Source organism: Dendropsophus ebraccatus, chromosome 1 (assembly GCF_027789765.1).
Source record: "Dendropsophus ebraccatus isolate aDenEbr1 chromosome 1, aDenEbr1.pat, whole genome shotgun sequence".
Taxonomy (NCBI): Eukaryota; Metazoa; Chordata; class Amphibia; order Anura; family Hylidae; genus Dendropsophus; species Dendropsophus ebraccatus.
Window position 1 is genome coordinate 206757426 of NC_091454.1, and position 14322 is coordinate 206771747.

The window sequence follows — 14322 nt, forward strand, 5'->3', positions numbered from 1 at the left end:
CCTTCTATGCTGCTGTGTGATCCGGCATCCCACTCTTCAGGCCCCCCCTCCTCCAGAATGACAGCTGGAGGAGGCGGGGCAACCTGAAGATACAGTGGAGGGACGGGACAGCTAGAGAGTGGGATGCCAGATCACAGCAGTGCAGAAAGTAAGTATGTCCTGCTGTGTGATCTGGAAACTGACAGCACGGATATATGTATATCTCTGCTGCCATTTTTTTTTTTTATGGCCACACAAACGATATAAGGATCATTCATGTGGCCCAGCAAAGGCATCGGTAAACGAACTCTGATCCCGCTGATCGGCACTTGTTTGCTTCCTTGCACAGCCCCATGTCTAGCTGTGTAAAAGGTTTGGTAACACGTCTCATGACTGCAGGTCCTTTTGTGCTGTGTACCCCTGACACTTCCCATTGATTACTCTGCCATGGGGACTTATTGTGGATTCGAATCACCATCTATGCCAATGTCCGCATATATAAACTTTTATCATTGTCAGATCTAGTTAGCGTGTACAGTGATGATGATTTAGGCTATGTTCACACTACGTAAAACTACGGCCGTAGTTCTCGCCGCAGAACTACTGCCGTAGTTTTGAGGGGTGGAAAATAGCCTTACTTTCAATGGGATCCCGGCCGGAGCGTACACACATCGTATACGCTCCGGCCGGGATCCCATACGGCGCTGGAAAAAAATGACATGTCAGTGAATTCCGGCCGCAGAAAGACCTGTCAGTTCACACAGTGAAGCAAGCTGCTCCGGCCGCTTGCTTCACTGTGGGCTATGGGAAGCTCTGATCAGCATCAGAGCTCCGCTGACGGAAAGATCACCCTGCCGGTACTTAAGTACCGGCCGGGCTGAGACCGGCCGTTCCGTGACCCGGCCGGGGTCACAGAACGGCCGGGTGTTCATGTTGTGTGAACATAGCCTTAGACCTATATCATGCTCCTATGACAGTGCTGACCAGAAAGAAGTGTTGTCATGGGGGACATAGCAGCTGGAGTCTATAACTTCCCATAATAAGTCATATAGGTAATAGGTCTCTTAGTCATATAGGTTTTTCGTCCCTCTCTTTTTCAGGACCAGCTCCCGGAGTTAAATCTCCACTTCCGCTCTCACTGCTTCCATACGTCGATGTATGCCTCATCCTGGTTTCTGACCCTATTCCTTACAACGTTCCCGCTACCTATAGCCACCCGTGTGTTTGACATCTTCATCTACGAGGTGAGTGGCAGTGGTGACTGCGGCCTGTGTGTCGCTGAGTGGTTCAGTCCCGACCATGATGCCTGAGCTCTGCTGTCACCTTACAGGGACTGGAGGTCATATTCCGAGTAGGGATGGCTCTGCTGACTGTAAATCAGACCGAACTAATGCAGCTGGACATGGAAGGGATGTCCCAGGTAAGGATATGGTGGACTATGGAACAGATAGATGTCTATGAATACAAGTGGTTCTGTCCAGACACATCATATGTAAGATCTAGGATACAGATCATGGGGGAGATTTATCAAACATGGTGTAAAGTGAAACTGGCTCAGTTGCCCCTAGCGACCAATCAGATTCCACCTTTCATTTTCCAAAGAATCTATAAGGAATGAAAATCAGAATCTGATTGGTTGCTAGGGGCAACTGAGCCAGTTTCACTTTACACCATGTTTGATAAATCTCCCCCACCATATGTAATATCATGTCTGAGACCTCTATGTAGTAATGTGCTCTGTGTTGGTATTTCCCAGTACTTTCAGAAGGTGATCCCACATCAGTTTGACAGCTGCCCAGATAAGCTCATCCATAAGGCCTACCAAGTCAAGTACAACCCTAAGAGGATGAAACGGTATGAAGAAACACTCCGCCATTACCACATAGGTTTACTGTATTGCCTTTAAGCTGAGACTTTTCATTGACCTTCTCTTTAGATTGGAGAAAGAATACGCCGCCATTAAAAGCAAAGAGATGGAAGAGCAAATTGAAATCAAGGTGAGCTCAATGGATGATGTTCCTCTATAGCAGAATAAAAGTGAACAGAAAGCTAAAGATGTCCAGTCCTGTCTGTGCGGGATATCAGAGAGGGAGATGGAAAACAGCATGTAATGCCACATTACTCCTGTAGTGGCCACTGCAGGAAAATGGTGCAGCTTCCCCCAGCAGTAAGATCTGATCGCCACAGGTTTCTGCTGATAGACTAATGGATGATCACGGATTATATAGATATAGAGAAGAGGTTGTCAGACGCCAAACCACTTCACATGTATTACACACGACGGCCATTTCGCGTGCATGTGCGCTTCATCGGATGAAACGCACATGCGCACAAAATGGCCGTCATGTGTTGTACATGTGAAGTGGTTTGGCGTCTGCTGAAATATGACATGTATCAATGGAAGTTTTTATCCATGTGGAAATAAAGAAGTATCGCAACTTCTTAATTTGTCTCATGCACACTACGTCTAGTGGAGAGGTGCACCCCGGTGCAAACTGTTTACAGTCCCAATTGTGTCCTAGGTCCAGCAGCGCACCGTATATGTAAATTGACAAGTGTGAGTAGTGCCGGTGAACATTCTAAGATTTTGCAAATTATTGATGACCTATTGTTTTCATATGGCAGCACATGATTGGTGGGGGTCTGGCATCAGGGACCTCACTAGTCCTTCAGAATATAGGGCCACAGTGCTGAATCAGTCACAGCCACCTACTTAGTACTTCTCTATTCAAGTAAATGGGACCGAATGCAGTTTCCTGGTTGGGAGGAGAGTTCTGCTGTTCCTCAGGATAGGGTGGGGGTCCCAGCTAAACCAAAGAACAGCACATTCTATATGGGGCAGGTCTGTCTATAGATTGTGAGTAATGTCAAGACAAAACTGTTCTACAGAAGCTTTGTGATTCCTGACTTTTCTCCTGACCATCTATACAGCGATTACGAACAGAGAACAGACTTCTAAAGCAACGCATCGAAACTCTAGAGAAGGTAAGGAATGACCCTCTCCTCTTCCCATCCATAGTACGGCCATCTTGTTCCATCCCCTCTTTCCTATGCAGGAGGTTAAAGATGGCTGCCTTGCTTTCCAGCTCCTGTTATAACCAGATAATCTGGCGCATGAGGCACAATGATGTCAGTAGTCGGGGACTTACAGGAAGTGGTGGGCGGGCACTGAGTGTATACGCTCGGCAGCCATCTTTTATCCTCCCTGGGTAATTTCTCGCTATAGAGTTTTGTTATGTATAAATTGGTTATACCAGATCTGCGGGATTCTGTCCTGCCTCTTGTAGTGCGGTGGTGGTTACCTTTTTCTTTCTCTCTCCCCCCGTCCTGCTTTGTCTTTGTTTCTCTCGCTCTCTGTCTCCTTCTCTCGTCCTGTCCCCTCGTCTTTGTGGACGACCTCATAGGAAAGCGCTGCGTTAGCGGACAGGCTCATCCAGGTACGGTCACCTATCTCCTTGCCTTATTTGTCTTCAGGGTGGTTCCTGCTTTTTCCTGTTGTATTTTTTCTATCACATTGGACATGAGAGTAGTCGGTGATCAACAATGGAGAGAAGGGGAATGAGCCGCTGCCAGACACCTCTGTCTACCTTGAGGACAAAGGATCAGGCAGTGAATTTCAACTTCCTGATCATGACATCTGCAAAGCAGTGGTTGACTGGAGACCTAATACACAATACTTGCCCAGTCTCACAATTTTTCAGTTACCATTAGTGTAACGTATATGGAGACCTTAAAGGGGTACTCTGACGAAAATCTTTTTCTTTCAAAGTAACTGGTTTTATAAAGTTTTATAAAGATTTGTAATTTACTTGTATTTAAAAAACTCAAGTTTTCCCATACTTATCAGCTGCTGTATGTCCTGTAGTAAGTGGTGTATTCTTTCCAGTCTGACACGGTGCTCTCTGCTGCTACCTTTGTCCATGTCAGGAACTGTCTAGAGCAGGAGAGGTTTTCTATGGGGATGTGTTGCTGCTCCTGACATGGACAGAGGTGGCACTGTGTCAGGCTGGAAAGAATTTACCACTTCCTGCAGGACATACAGCAGCTGTAAGTACTAGAAGACTTGAGATTTTTAAATAGAAGTCATTTACAAATCTATATAACTTTCTGACACCAGTTGATTTGAAAGAAAAAAAAAATTGCTGGACAACCCCTTTCAATGAGGGAGATTACTATTTTAGAGAGCTATAAAGAAATGGTTGCACCCCTCTACTGCTTTTGATAAACTAGTTGTGAGCTATAGTGACAGGTGACAGGGCGTGTATATATTTTATAGTATATTGTATAGTTCTACCAGTATATATAGTCATATGCTTTTAGGTGGGCAGTTTGTTAAAGGGGTACTCCAGAGAAAATAAAATGTTTTCAAATCAACTGGTGTCAGAAAGTTATATAGATTTCTACATTACTTCTATTCAAAAATCTCCAGTCTTCCAGTACTAATCAGCTGCTGTATATCCTGCAGGAAGTGGTGTATTCTTTCCAGTCTGACACAGTGCTCTCTGCTGCCACCTCTGTCCTTGTCAGGAACTGTCCAGAGCATCAGCAAATCCCCACAGAAATCTCTATTGCTCTGGACAGTTCCTGACATGGACAGAGGTGGCAGCAGAGAGCACTGTGTCAGACTGTGGAAAGAATACACCACTTCCTGCAGGATATAAAGCAGCTGATAAGTACTTGAAGACTGGAGATTTTTAAAGAGAAGTAAATTACAATTCTCATAATTTAGAAACATTTTTTTTTCTCCAGAGTACCCCTTTAAAGTAAAGATTGAATTGAATTGTACTTCCCCTCTATTATCCCTCTTGGAAATATATGAATCTTTTAATGGGTGTTATTGTCACTCTTGTCAATACGTTGAGTCCCTACATAGTCTGACATTATCCTATCAGTGCTGACTGAGTATAAGTATGTAAGGAGAAACTCTCCTGACAGAGAATGGCAACGCCCACTTGTCAATTTTTTCCTACATTTCCTGGTCGGATAACAAAGGGGCAGCACAAAGCAGAAAAGTATTGAGGATTGTACGTAGGGGGAGCGCTCAGGGCCCCTTATTGGCAGGAAGGCAGGAGCGAGATGATAGAAATGTGTGTTTTTTTCCTTGGCTCTTCGTGTTCAGGGTCAGGTGACACGCGCTCAAGAAGCAGAAGAGAATTACGCCATCAAAAGAGAGCTGGCTGTAGTCAAACAGCAATACTATACTGCCACCGAGAACCTACAGAGCGCCCAGAACGTCATACGACAGCTGCAGGATAAACAGGTAGGAGGACGGCCACAACATGACTGGGCGCTCTATAGGCTCATTCACTGTCATGGGAAACCCCCCAAATATAGTTCCACTTCTTAAGCTTTATAAAGGATTTCTTGGTGGTCTCTCCCCTCAAAAATGCATGTTATTGTTGGTGGACAGTGCTGTAGGGGCGAGGCATTACAGACGTCATGCCCCATATCTCCACCTACTTCGGTGCTGTTGGCCCCGCCCCCTCCGTGGCGTCATAGAAGTGAGACGACCTAGAGGCATAGGCTCAGCCCCCTCTGTGACTGACAGATCAGAGTCGATGGGGCCTAGGCATCTAGGCCTGCCCATTCCGATGGCGCAGCTAAGGGGCCGGGGCCTATGAGCTGATGATGTCACAAAGAGAACGGGGCCTACAGCACCAATATAGGTGGTCCACAACTGCCGTGAAGTCCCGTCCATACGGCACTGTCCACCAACAATAACATGCATTTTTGAGGCGAGAGACCACCAAGAAATCCTTAATACAGTATGATATGATATGATAAAGGGGTTGGCCACTTTATAGTAAAATTGTTCATTGTGCAGTATAAGTAACTGTGTACTCACTGTATATACTGACAGCAGCTCTCTGTGTACCTCATAGAGCTAAAATCAGACTCCCCTCCTCCAGGCTGTGCTGTCCTGCTCTGCAGTGAGTCTGTCCATAAGATGGCTGACATGGAGGAGCATGTGACCATGCCCCGCTTCCAATGTCCTCCATAGGCATATACAGGCTCAGTGGTGGACACTGGGGGACGGGGCATGGTCACATGCTCCTCTATGTCAGCCATCTTATGGACAGAATCACCACAGAGCAGGACAGCACAGCCTGGAGGAGAGGAGAGGTACACAGGAAGCTGCTGTCAGTATATACCGTGAGTACACTTACTAATACTGTATACTGAGCAATTATACTATAAATTGTCCAACCCCTTTAAGAATGGTTCTAAGAACTCCTTATAAGGAAAGGAGGTGACAATATCCCTAATTGTTCCTTATGAGATACGCCCCAAGCGTAGTAACCCCCCAGAACATAATTCCACAGGAGAATTTTGCCTGTTTGCCATATTAAAAAGATACATGAATTGTCCTCCTTTTCCTTCCAGAACGATCCACATGTCACAGAAGAACTAGTCAGTCACCTCGAGTCCGAGCTAGAACAATCGCGGCTTAGAGAAGCTGAGACCTTAGGAGCCTTAAAGGAAATGCAGGAGAAAGTAGTCGAGCTAGAAAAGGTGAGTGTTAGTCATTGTGTGGGAGGAGGAAAGGAGCTGCAGTAAACATATGGAGACAATTAAAGGGGTTTTCCAGGATTATAAAAACAAAGTCTGTTTTTTTTTTTTTTTCCCCTAAAACAGGGCGACTTCAATAGGCTTGAGTTGCATTACGAGACAATATACCAGACAATACCAGACTTGTGGCCAAAAGACCCTTTTTAAATAATAATGAAAAACCCTTTAAGGGTACGTTCAGCGGATCCGCTGCGTGTATGGTACCCGGCCCCTTTAATCCGAGAAATCCGGTGCGGATCCGGCACGTGAGAACGTACCCTAAGGGTGCCTTCACACCTACCGGATCCGCAGCAGATCTCACTTCTGCGGATTCGCAGCGAGATCAGCTGTGGATCCAGTCCCATTGATGCCTATGTTAGCACATACTCGCAGCGGGATTGACATCCCACTGTGAGTATGTGCTTTAACCCCCTGGGGCCCACAGCCCTGCCGCTTGCATCAGCCCCGCCAGTGGCATCCTCTATCCCCGCCCCCATCATCCCCGCCGCCGCATCCTCCATCCCGGCACCGCCGCCCGCATCCTCCCTGCCGCCCGCATCCTCCATCCCAGCCCCCCCATCAGCACCGCCACCCACATCCTCCATCCCAGCCCCCCATCAGCACCGCTGCCCGCATCCTGCAGCCCGCCGCCGAGGGCATACATTACCTACTCCTCGGCGTGGCTGCAGTGAGGCTCCCGGTCCCGCTGGGACCGGAGCCGGGAGCCTCACTGAAGCCGCGGTGCCGAGCAGGTAATATATGCTCTCGGCGGCGGGCTGCAGGATGCGGGCGGCAGGGTTGATGGAGGATTCGGGCGGCGGGGAGGATGTGGATGGCGGTGCCGGATGGAGGATGCGGGCGGCAGGGATGATGGGGGCGGGGATAGAGGATGCCGCTGGCGGGGCTGATGCGAGTGGCTGGGCTGTGGGCCCCAGGGGGTTAAAGCACATACTCACAGCGGGATGTCAATCCCGCTGCGAGTATGTGCTAACATAGGCATCAATGGTACTGGATACGCAGCTGATCTCGCTGCGAATCCGCAGAAGTGAGATCCACTGCGGATCCGGTAGGTGTGAAGGCACCCTAAAGGTTTTTTTGTTTTTTTTATTAAAGGGGTAGTTCAGCAAAAATGTTTTTCTTTCAGATCAACTGGTACCAAAAAGTTACATAGATTTGTAATTTACTTCTAATAAAAAAAAGCTTAATCCTTTCAGTACTTATCATCTGCTGTATGTGCTGCAGGAAGTGATGTATTATTTCCAGTCGGATGGGCAGGAGAGGTTTTTTATGGGGATTTGCTACTGCTCTGGACAGTTCCTGACATGGACAGAGGTGGCAGCAGAGAGCTCTGTGTCAGAATAGAAAGTATACACCACTTCCTGCAGGACATACAGCAGCTGCTAAGTACTGGGAAACATGAGATTTTTTTTTTTTTTTTAAAAAGAAGTAAATTACAAATCTCTGGCACTTTTTGGCACCAGTTGATTGGAAAGAAAAACAAATTGATAAAATATCTATTATTATAAGCTTTAAGGGGTAACAGGAAGGGGTTAATGGCCAGGTTTCTTATTCTTAGAGAAGCAGTTCACTCCCTGATGAAAACAACATTGCCCTGCTCCAGGAAGAACTGCAGTCCCTGAGGAAGCGGGAGGCTCATGCTCTGCAGGTCATGCGTGAAGGACAGAAGCAAGTGACCGAGCTGAGTGACCGCTGGCAGGTGAGTGCCGCCTCCTAATGCTTCATCCCCCCCCCCCCCCCCCCCGCCTGTGAATCATACATCCCCTCTGCATGTGTAGTAACTATTCATCCTATCTCTCATTATGTAGTCATTGTCTTCCCGGGGTGGTGGAGGTATTTGGAAAGACTCGCCTCGTAAGAGCGCAACCGGGGAGCTACAGGACGAGGTCATGTCTTGTCGGTTACGAGAAGTTATGGCTCAGAGCGAAACGCGGGAACTTCGACAGAGGGTTCTTATACTGGAAAGTCAGGTGTACTTTCCATCTGTGATTGTCTCTTTTTTTGTCTTTTATATTGAGTGGCTTATTGTGTATTCATGGACGTCTAGTTAGATCAGTCAGATGAGGGTTAATATAGACAAGGCTCGTCTCCCATTGGTCAGGCTGGATCTCCTTTACATGTTATGCTGGTAGTTACAGTATATATACTGTACATATACAATATGGGGGACATTTATCAAACATGGTGTAAAGTGAAACTGGCTCAGTTGCCCCTAGCAACCAATCAGATTCCACCTTTCATTTTCCAAAGAGTCTGTGAGGAATGAAAGGTGGAATCTGATTGGTTGCTAGGGGCAACTGAGCCAGTTTCACTATACACCATGTTTGATAAATCTCCTCCTATATATATCATCTATAGGATGTGTATACACTAGTAAATACTGGAAGCTCCGTATACTTACCAAAGCATTCAGCTGGAAAGGACATTGTGAGATGTCATCTGCTGTCAGCCAATCAGCATCATTAGAAATGTTCTCAGACATACTGATTGGCTGCGAGGAGATGACAGCTAGCAGCTCACAAAGCTCCTCCCACATGTCGTATCCAGCTGAATGTCAGGCACAGTATACAGCCCTCCAATCTCTACTCCTGGGAAACGCATTGTGGGAGCTCTTAAAGGGGTAAAAAAATATATTTTTAAATCAGCTGGGGTGGGGAAGGTTATACATATTTGTAATTTATTTCTATTTTGAAATCTTAAGGCTTCCGGTACTTATCAGCTGCTGTATGTCCTGCAGGAAGTGGTGTATTCCTTCCAGACTGACACAGTGCTCTCTGCTGCCACCTCTGTCCGTGACAGGAAGTGGAAGAGAATTCCCCATAGAAAACCTTTCTTGATCTAGACAGTTCCTGACATGGACAAAGGTGGCAGCAGAGAGCCCTGCGTCAGACTGGAAAGAATGCACCACTTCCTGTAGGACATACAGAAGCTGATAAGTACGGGAAGACTGGAGATTTTTAAATAGATATAATTAAAAATCTTCATAACTTTCTGACACCAGTTGATTTGAAAACATTTTTTTTTTACCCCAGAGTACCCCTTTAAAAATCCTATCCTGTCCACAGGATCGCTCATCAGCCATAACCAGCAGGGTTTCTAGCGGCCCCACCACTCAGCAGTCAGTGGGGCCAAGAGCAGCTGGCTCCATTCAATGTCTAGTGGTCAGACCTGGTTACTGCAGCCCAGCTGCTGTTTACTTGAACAGGGTCCGAGCTGCAGTTACAGGTCACCACCACTACATAGTGCACAAACCGCTTGTAGCCCCCTGACAATCAGTGTCTGGTGACCTGTCTGTATGATATGCCCCCAATCCTCAGGTCCGGACCATTTTAGTTTATTTGTGTATGGTACATGTAGTAATGTAGGGTAATCTTTGCTGCCTGTATGTGCCAGTCTGTTCTGGAGAATCCAGTACATTGAATCTCTTTGTTCCTTCCAGGAAGTGATGCATGAGAAGCAGCTCTCCCGTCTGGAGAAAGAGTGCAAGGAACTGAGAGAGCGGCTGCAGAGCGAGGCGGCACAGTACAAGGCCCTGCAGACCCAGATGAGCGAGGATAAGCGGAGACACGCTGTCACTGAATGTAAGGTGAGTGCCGAGACAGTGGACCATTGTCTCATCTCTATCGGTGATGTATGTCATGTTATTTTTGCAATGCATGTACATTCATTTAGTTTATTTTCACGCTATAGTCACATGATCATTTTATAATGCATTGGACACATAGGGGCATTTATCAAAGAGGTGTAAAGTCAGTTGCCCCTAGCAACCAATCAGATTCCACCTTTCATTCCTCACAGACTCTTTGGAAAATGAAAGGTGGAATCTGATTGGTTGCTAGGGGCAACTGAGCCAGTTTCACTTTACACCATGTTTGATAAATCTCCCCCATAATACACAATATTACGCTGATCAGGCTGTGACATTAGGTCCATGCTAGGCCATGTAACACATATGGGCGCTGTTTTCTTGGCTCCCATAGAGAATGTAAGGAGCGGAACTAACATTGTTGCGAACCATCGCCCGTGGGAGAAGGATGAGGTTAGGCCTGGTTTTTCTCTAGACAGTTATGGCTTATGCCGTGCCAAGCTTCTTTGCTATATCCATGCTGCGGTGCAGTCAATCAGACATGATCCGATAGCTCAGCGCTGTTCTGGCATTGTACCTTGCAGTGCCCCAGCTCAGGCAACAATATAGATAACGATAAATCCTATTCCGTGTTCTTAGAATAAAGAAGAGGTGATGGCAGTGCGGCTCCGAGAAGCAGACAGTATGGCGGCTGTGGCTGAAATGCGTCAGCGGATAGCAGAACTGGAGATACAGGTGAGAGACTGGCGTGAGCTGTAACCTCTATATCATCCTCCTCCTTTCTAGGATTGAGCTTTGCTTTATTCCTCCCATTTATGTCTATAGAAAGAAGAGGGGGTCATAAAAGGGAAGCTGAACGATTCGGATTCTTCCCAGTACATCCGGGAACTGAAGGATCAGATTGAAGAACTGAGGCAGGAGGTGAGGAAATTTACAGGGGACATCCAGCAGCTTTGTTACGTTGTGCGGATATCTTGTACACTAGTCACAGCCAAAGCTGCATTAAGGTTTTTTACTGATTTGATGCTGCTTTGGATACTACTGGAGATAAAAACAAGTGTCCATTATTTGAAAAAAAATTTTGATACGTCACAGAGACGTGAAAAGTTTTGATGTGTGCAGCTTCTCTTCAAGACTTGGTGCACTCTCCATCTCACTGCAGGAGACGGACTCTCCATACTAAGGGTCCTATTACACAGAGCGATTTTTAACGATAAAGGATTGCAAACGAGATTGTTACTTATTAACCTGAAATCGTTCACCGTATTACACAGAACGATGGTTGTTAGTTACTATGATCATTTATTCCTTCTGATCCCAGCAAAACAATGAACAATGTGCAATTACACTGAACAATTAGTGAAAAAATGCGGAACTTGAGCGAACGAATGTGGAATTACAGCGAACGATTAACAATGATTTAAGGTTTAGATCTGAAACAACAACAACCAAACAATTTTTCGATCGTTACCTGCAATTACACAGAACGATTATCGTTTAAATTCGAACGATACAACAATTTTTCGCGCGATAATCGTCCCGTGTAATAGGGCCCTACGTCAATGATGCCTATCTCCTGCAGCAAGCCGAGTATTGAAGCCATCAGCCATGTGCTTCTCGCAGCTCGGTGTACTGACCAGTGGGGGTCTGAACAGCCAGACCCCTATCAAACTGTGGACATGTCTTTGTAATGCATTTTTCAAATAACGGGAACACTGTAAGATCGGTATATGATAAGCCACTATTTGCAGAGTTGCTCAATAGAGATGAGTGAACCCTGAGAATACTCGGATTAGTCCAAACCCGAACATTTCATTACCCGTGGGTGAAGTTGGATACATCCATAGGACTGCCTGGAAAACATGGATACACCCATAGGCCATAGGCAGTATCCATGTTTTCCAGGACTCCCTAGGGCTGCATCCAACTTCTTCGCCCACCGGTAATCAATTGCAGAGTGTTCAGGTTCGGACTAATCCGAGTGTTCTCAAGGTTCTCTCATCTGTTCTGCTCATGGGACCTGTGTTTTACCTCTATTGTTGAATCCCTCCACTTTACCTCTATTGTTGAATCCCTCCGCTTTACCTCTATAGTTGAATCCCTCTGCTTTACCTCTATAGTTGAATCCCTCTGCTTTACCTCTATAGTTGAATCCCTCCGCTTTTCCTCTATAGTTGAATCCCTCCGCTTTACCTCTATAGTTGAATCCCTCTACTTTACCTCTATAGTTGAATCCCTCTACTTTACCTCTATAGTTGAATCCCTCTGCTTTACCTCTATAGTTGAATCCCTCCGCTTTACCTCTATAGTTGAATCCCTCCGCTTTACCTCTATAGTTGAATCCCTCTGCTTTGTAAAAAAAAAAAATCATATATTCCATTGAACAGTATGTATACTTTTTCCTCTTTCTCCACCTCCAAAGATCCTTATTATTCGAGGTCACAAACCTTACTCCGATCCCATCTCCTTTGATGGACTGGACCTCTCCTCCCGCTCAGGGCAAGAAGATGAAGACTCCCTCCCGTCTTCAGATGAAGAGCTTCTCACCCGACCCCTTGGAGCCTTGCAGGATGCCCTCTACCCCCACTCCCCGCACAAGGCTTGCTTCCTGCGGCCTCTTAGAAGTTCTGCCAGCTCTGACAGCGAAGAAGGAGTGGAGACCAACGGAGGAACATCTGATACCCCCCCTGAGCCTGCGGAGGAGGAATAGCACAGGGGGATGAGGGGGCTGAAGCAGAGAGCACTGACTATATATCTTGGTACCTTTTGGGATGAAACTACTGAACAGCTTCAGTTTCCTCTTTGAGAATTAACACTCCTTTGGTACATAACAGGTGCTTGAACTGCTCTTATTTACCCCAAAGAGGAACCTTGCCGCTCGCTAAATGGGGGCGAGCATGACCCACGTGACGCCAGCTTGTGGCCAATCGTTGGGAGCGCGGAACAAGACTCTCGTATGAATTCACATGGGGGTAAAACAAAGCAGTTCTCATAGACTACTCCTTTAGAGTACTAATCCGAAGGATGACACTACATATACAGGATATATCCCTGCCTAGCAGGCACCCCACTATGGAGTCAAGGGAAATGGGGCAATTGACAGTCCTATACCAAATCCTGTACTTGCACTAAAATAATAAGGGGCGACAAGCGTCCCATACGTTTTGGGAATCTAGTTCGTAGCCCATTTACAGGTTTTGTAAATGTCCTTTCTTGTGGATTATATGGGACTGGATGGCTAATCCTGACACCTTTCTACAGTATTTAGCAGGTTTCTGTACGCCTAGTCATGGTAGAGGTCATCAAAAAACATATCCCCCCCCCCCCCCCCCCCCCCCCCCCGAAAGACAGCAGGCAGCCATTATGTGGGCCGCATAGGTGTTCGGCTTGTACATGTCATGGCGCCCGGTGCCTCAATAGTTTTGGGCTTCTCCGAGGGATAAGTGATCACAAAAAGGAGATGTTCAATTGATACATATGAAACTTTTAGATGCAAAAATGGCCGCCTCCACCGTGTGCTTCGTGAAGTGCCTCCGTCAGTATTTCTAGTCTTTTTCAGTGTGGTCGGCAGCATTGTCATGTATCGAATCCATAAAATGGCTGCAAGCACGGTTCTTCCAGACCACTAGTAAAAAAAAAAGTAAGCAGAATATACCTCTGTATAAGTTATGGGAACACTTCCGTTAGGGATGGAATTTAGTATTACGTATCGGGTGGGACCCATAGGGGTACCTCACAAGCTCTTATATGGATTGTATTCAGTGCCATAGTAATGGCAGCCTGGCACTTAGAGTCCATGGGGTTGGTCCTGATCTGTCCAGACATTACAACAACCATTGTGCCGTGGTTTTAAACATAGGGGGTTATCATGTATGGCGAATTAAACAACCATGGGCCTATAAGATTGGGCACTACAGTGTCACCAGCATCTTCTCATCCCAAGCAAATCTACAGTCACATCTGGAGGACTGCCTGTAACGGCTCCTCCGGGGACCATGTCTGGTATTACAGCTCCCGTAAATAAAGTCCCACCACCCTCCTTCCTCATCCTCACCCTTTATAGTGTGCACAGATGGTTGCGTTCCCAAATAGATTCTAATTAGAACTCCTCTACATTCAGATTGATGAGGAATTGCAGTGCCAGATACAGCCTCAGGACATGAATGGCGCTGTTTATTGGAAACAAAAAC

At 46.4% G+C, this 14322-nt stretch overlaps 1 protein-coding gene across 1 annotated transcript in view; it reads left to right on the forward strand.

Moving 5' to 3' along the window:
* The window catches only part of LOC138784208 (EVI5-like protein), a 23046-nt gene extending 9581 nt beyond the window's left edge, over positions 1-13465 (forward strand). Inside the window, exons 4-17 of the mRNA XM_069959717.1 lie at positions 1080-1223; positions 1310-1399; positions 1736-1833; positions 1916-1976; positions 2911-2964; positions 3384-3416; positions 5099-5239; positions 6364-6492; positions 8105-8245; positions 8355-8531; positions 9986-10132; positions 10772-10867; positions 10958-11053; positions 12555-13465. Of these exons, the coding sequence (XP_069815818.1) occupies positions 1080-1223; positions 1310-1399; positions 1736-1833; positions 1916-1976; positions 2911-2964; positions 3384-3416; positions 5099-5239; positions 6364-6492; positions 8105-8245; positions 8355-8531; positions 9986-10132; positions 10772-10867; positions 10958-11053; positions 12555-12842 (1695 nt within the window). The 3' untranslated portion in view covers positions 12843-13465. The remainder of the gene's footprint in view (positions 1-1079; positions 1224-1309; positions 1400-1735; positions 1834-1915; positions 1977-2910; positions 2965-3383; positions 3417-5098; positions 5240-6363; positions 6493-8104; positions 8246-8354; positions 8532-9985; positions 10133-10771; positions 10868-10957; positions 11054-12554) is intronic.
* The last annotated feature ends 857 nt before the right edge of the window (positions 13466-14322 follow it).